This window comes from Parasteatoda tepidariorum, chromosome 1, assembly GCF_043381705.1.
Source record: "Parasteatoda tepidariorum isolate YZ-2023 chromosome 1, CAS_Ptep_4.0, whole genome shotgun sequence".
NCBI lineage: Eukaryota > Metazoa > Arthropoda > Arachnida > Araneae > Theridiidae > Parasteatoda > Parasteatoda tepidariorum.
Genome location: NC_092204.1, coordinates 3,003,290 through 3,008,076, shown reverse-complemented (window position 1 = coordinate 3,008,076; position 4,787 = coordinate 3,003,290). Strand labels below are relative to the sequence as shown.

Below are 4,787 nucleotides of genomic sequence, written 5' to 3'. Positions count from 1 at the left end.
GGCTTCCAAACAATGAAGAAAATTTCTAGGATATTAACAGGTGAAGCAACATCTTTTCAAATTGAAGAAGAATTGTCAGTAAGTGTGACCGTCCTTTTCAAGTACGCACCAATAACATCAGTAGACGTTCAAAGAAGCTTCTCCTGGTATAAAAATTTGTTTTCAGACAAGAGACGCTCGTTTACATTTCAAAATATTAAAAAAAAAATTTAATAATCCACTGTAATTCTGATATTTAGTAATATTATGAGATGGAAGTTGTTATATTCATTTAAGTTTCTATACAAAATGAAAATGTTTTGGAGTCAATATATTTTCCTTTTTTTTGTTATTTTTGGATATAAAACATATTTGTCAAACTTTAATGAACGTAGAACAAGTATTGCATTGCTTTATATTTTTTGAAACGGCTCATAATAATTTTAAAGAGTGAAACATTGTTTTAGTTCAATATTTTTACTTTAATTTAAGTCATGTCATAAGGCATTTTTAGCGCAATTTTCGCATTTTAAGTTCATTTTTTGCACTTTTAAGGGCATTTTTTGGAGTTTGTAAGGGCATTTTTTACACTTTTTAAGGGCATTAATTGAGATTTTTCAGGTCATCAAAATCCGGGCTCTAATCATGACGTCTCAACTGACGTCACACTGGGTCAAATTGCATTGTTCGTTAAAATTTCAAGACAGCGTGGATTTTAGCTGAGCATGCAAGGGCATCCTTTTTAGGTTTACATTAAAAGGTCTCTGCTGAGTGCAAATAAACCTTATTTTGTTATATGGGAGTCGTTCATAAATTATGACACGTTTGGAGGTTAGATTTGGGTACTAATCCAATGATTTGAATCAGTGATTGAATTACTGAATTGATTTGGTGATTCGAATCCACAACTTGCAACTGATTCGAATTGATCAATTGATAAAATCACTCATTGAATCGAATTACTGATTCGAATCACTGAAGTAAACCGATTAAATTGATTCGAATCACTTAGAGGATTCGTTTTGCCCAACTCTATTGGAGGCACCAAGATTTGTGAAATAGCAAATTTTGTGAAGTAACACATTTCGTTCGTTCGCAGATACTGAAAAATATTTTATGAATGATTATTATTTTTCTATTATATCAATCTATTGTCGAACCAAATTGTATTCAAATCTGTCCACTGAATCCAGGAGATATTTGACCAAATGTAAAAATTTTTTTAGTAAATTATTAATAATTAGAGTGTTCCATATTTTTAGAAAACAATATCTGTAAACTTTATATTAGATCGATGTAAAGGGATCATTTTAAAGCAAAAAATGCACAATAGTGAGCTCAAAATATTTCTTCTGTCTGATAGATTGACGTTCTATGTAAATGGAAGGGGTCAGTTTCATTTGTTCATCAACAACGATCACAAGGGTGCCATACTGACTGGATTGCCCGTTAAAGAGCAGCTATGGATCATCCTGGATCTTTATGGCATCACTGTTTCAGTCAAATTTGTGGCACACTGTAAGTATTAACAAACATTATGCGACAAATAGGTTATTTAGAGTGGAATAGTTGTAGGCATTAAACTCCAAGCTTACGTATTTAATTCGAATATTTTTCATTATTTACACAGTTTAATAGAGATATGTAGATAATGCTATATATATATATATATATATATATATNGGTTTAAATATATATGGTATATATATATATATATATATGTATGTATATAAATTTTGAATATAAGCAACTAACTAAAATAAAACTAATGTAGAAAAAATATATGATTAACTTAAATTACATACATAAAAAGAATTTTAACGACTCACTCTATTATTTTAACAAACTATTTTGAAATTTTTAGAAATAGAAGGAAATTATTTATAAAGTAGATTCTAATTACTGGAAATAAATGAAGTTTTACTTAAACGACCTCAAAGTTATTCATGGTTCTAATTTTGAGAAACCTTGTTTCCCATCAGTTTTTTAATACAGAAGATGAGATAGCTGTTTGGGGACGACTTTTTGGCATGCACTTCTATCCAGAATTTCAATTCAAGTAAAGATTGGTAAAACAGATAGCCGTAAAGTCTGTCTGATTAGGACATACAAATCAATTGATAAAAATCTCTTTAACTAAAAATAAATTCGAAATAAGGAATTAAATTGATAATATTTTTAAAGAATTTCTTACATTAATTTTTTTATGAGAATTTATTTTATATTACTTGTTCTTTTATTCTCTCTCAATTCGCATTAATGTTGATGAGAGTATAACTAACATAACCCAGATGATAGATTAATATCCCTTCTAAACTAGTTTTATTTTCCTCAGCCGGTTCTGTCCCAACAGAAGTGATAGCAAGAGGTCCCAACGCTGTGCAAGCTTATCAGCATGCATTATCTTACGGCAGCACACCTTATTACCACACAAGAATAGCCATGATTGGTCCCCCAGACGGAAAAAAAGCTCTCCTCAAGAAGTTGCTCCTCAAGTCAGGGTAAGAAATCTTTTAGCATTTACTATTTTATTTTCTGACCCAATTTTGAGCCTACGACTCCGAACTCTTGTAATTTTGAAACTATTCCAGAAGACAGGGGAACTTCTAAATCAAGTATTGGAGGAAACTTACCCGCATTTGCCTTACACGGAGAGAAAAACCACGAAAACCTCATATTTTTTAACCTGACGGCAAAGAGACCCATGATTCGTCTACCTCTCAGGATATTTTATGTCAGCACTAGGGTCGGAGCGAGCCGGGTGCAGATTTCGTATCGGCCACCCATGGCAGGGATACGAATCCGAGTCACCACATTGGAAAGTAAATTCTACATCACCTGAGCCACCATGACTCTTAGCATTTACTATTTTGTAACAGTCGTTGAACAGTCGACCCAATTTTGAGTTTACGGCTACAAATGTTGAATCCAGCCTTGTAATTTTGAACCCAATTCAGAAGACAAAGGAGCTCCAGAATCAAGTAGTGGGGGAGATTTTGTTTTCATTTACTTTTTGATGGAACTTATTCACATTTGCATTACATGGAGAGGAAAACCTCGAAAACCTTCTACGGTTAGTCTAACGGTAAGAGACTCTTGGATCACAGCCTACACAATTTTGAGTTTACCGTTACAAATGGACAACTCCATAGCCTTGTAATTTTGAACCCAATTCAATAGGACAAGAGGATCAAGTATGGGGAGAAACTTTGTCTTCGTGGAAGATTTTTTGATCGAACTAATCAGCACTTGAGTTACGTGGATCGAAAAACCAGGAAAATCTTCTGCGGTTTGTCTAATGACAAGAGATTCTAACCCATGATCTACCAATGAGAATATTTTTACGTCAACACTGTGGTCGATGCGAGCCGGATGTGAAATTTGTATCGACCTGCCATCGCTGTGATTTGAACCCGGTTCACCTCATTGGAAGGCTTAACGCTCTATCCCTGGAGCAACTCAGCACTTGCTATTATAACATCTCCTATTTTTACATAATTTCTAAAAAGTTTGAGAATTATTCGCCGCAAGAAGACCATCATTACGTGGAGTTAATAAAGAATGTTTGGTTCATAAGTGTGTAGCATGTTAGTGTTTAAATATTTTATTTAATTTAATAAGCCAAAAAAAAGTTAAAATTCACGAGTCTAAAATTCAAAATTAAATATCGATACCTAAAATCTTTCCTACGTACAAGGTATCCGAACTATAGGGCGAAAAGTTTAAATACGTTTCTTTATTTACCACCAAAATTATCCAATGTATGTCTTGGTTGTAAATTAAGAGGACCGTTGGAGAAACCCTTTACACCTACACAAGCAATTTTTTTTTTTTTTACATTTATCCAATAAAATTTATTATTCAGTCAATACATTTCATTACAATGTGTGCGAAAGGAAATAAAACAACACAAATAAACAATTACAAAAGAAATAAAGTGAGATTAGGATTACAGAATTAAATTTTTACATAATGATAAATGAAAGAAGTATAGGAAAAAATACAGGTAAAACTTGAATAAACCATAAAATTTAAAAGCCGTTTTTTTTAAATATTAAAATGCAAACAAATTGTGGCAGTATAATACTCAGGTAAGTACTTCATTTTCATCACACTAGAGCTGCACAATGAGCTATTAGTGATGGTCTGGGAAACATCCCTAAGAATGATACGAAGACATGCCGTCGCAATTTTGATCCTCTGCAGAGGGGATGGCTCCCCTGCTTTGGTGGCCCGACGACCTGCGCGTGAAGTCGAGCACATTAGGGTGGTACAATTTATCGGGAACTGATACCACGCACCCTCGATCCCTACTCAGGCTTATTAAAGTGGTCACCCACCCGCTTACTGACCGCTGACATTGATGATTGACTTCGGTGTTCTACGGGGTGTCTTTATGATCAGTCCACTGTGGGACTATATTACTTAGAATTAAGCAGTGTGGATATAATACTGTAATAAATTGTTGATGATTTCATATTTTGAAAACTTGTAGAATCTGATTAGCGGATAAATCTTTTTTTATCAATCAACATCTCCCTCACTTCTGCGAATTAGCTGGCGTGAATTTTTTGCATACAGTTAGGAAGGTCCCTTAAAAAACTATCAATCTCGATAATTGAAAAAAAAATTTTTGCTTTCGCTTATATTTCCGCTGATAAATCTTCGGGGAATAGTTGTTATCGACAATGTCAACCATCATCTGTGAAAAGGTACCCCAACATAAAATCGAATTAACATGTCTCATATGCTAGTAAAATGAATTTGTATTTTGTAGATACACTGCGGTACTCCCCCCCCCCCTTCAC

The 4,787-nt window shown here is 33.5% G+C and overlaps 1 protein-coding gene across 1 annotated transcript in view; it reads left to right on the top strand.

Moving 5' to 3' along the window:
- The window catches only part of LOC107451071 (uncharacterized), a gene marked incomplete in the record, with an annotated part of 50,143 nt that overhangs the window by 10,036 nt on the left and 35,320 nt on the right, over positions 1 to 4,787 (top strand). The window contains 2 exon segments of the mRNA XM_071181387.1: positions 1,343 to 1,497; positions 2,315 to 2,480. Coding sequence (XP_071037488.1) covers positions 1,343 to 1,497; positions 2,315 to 2,480 — 321 coding nt within the window.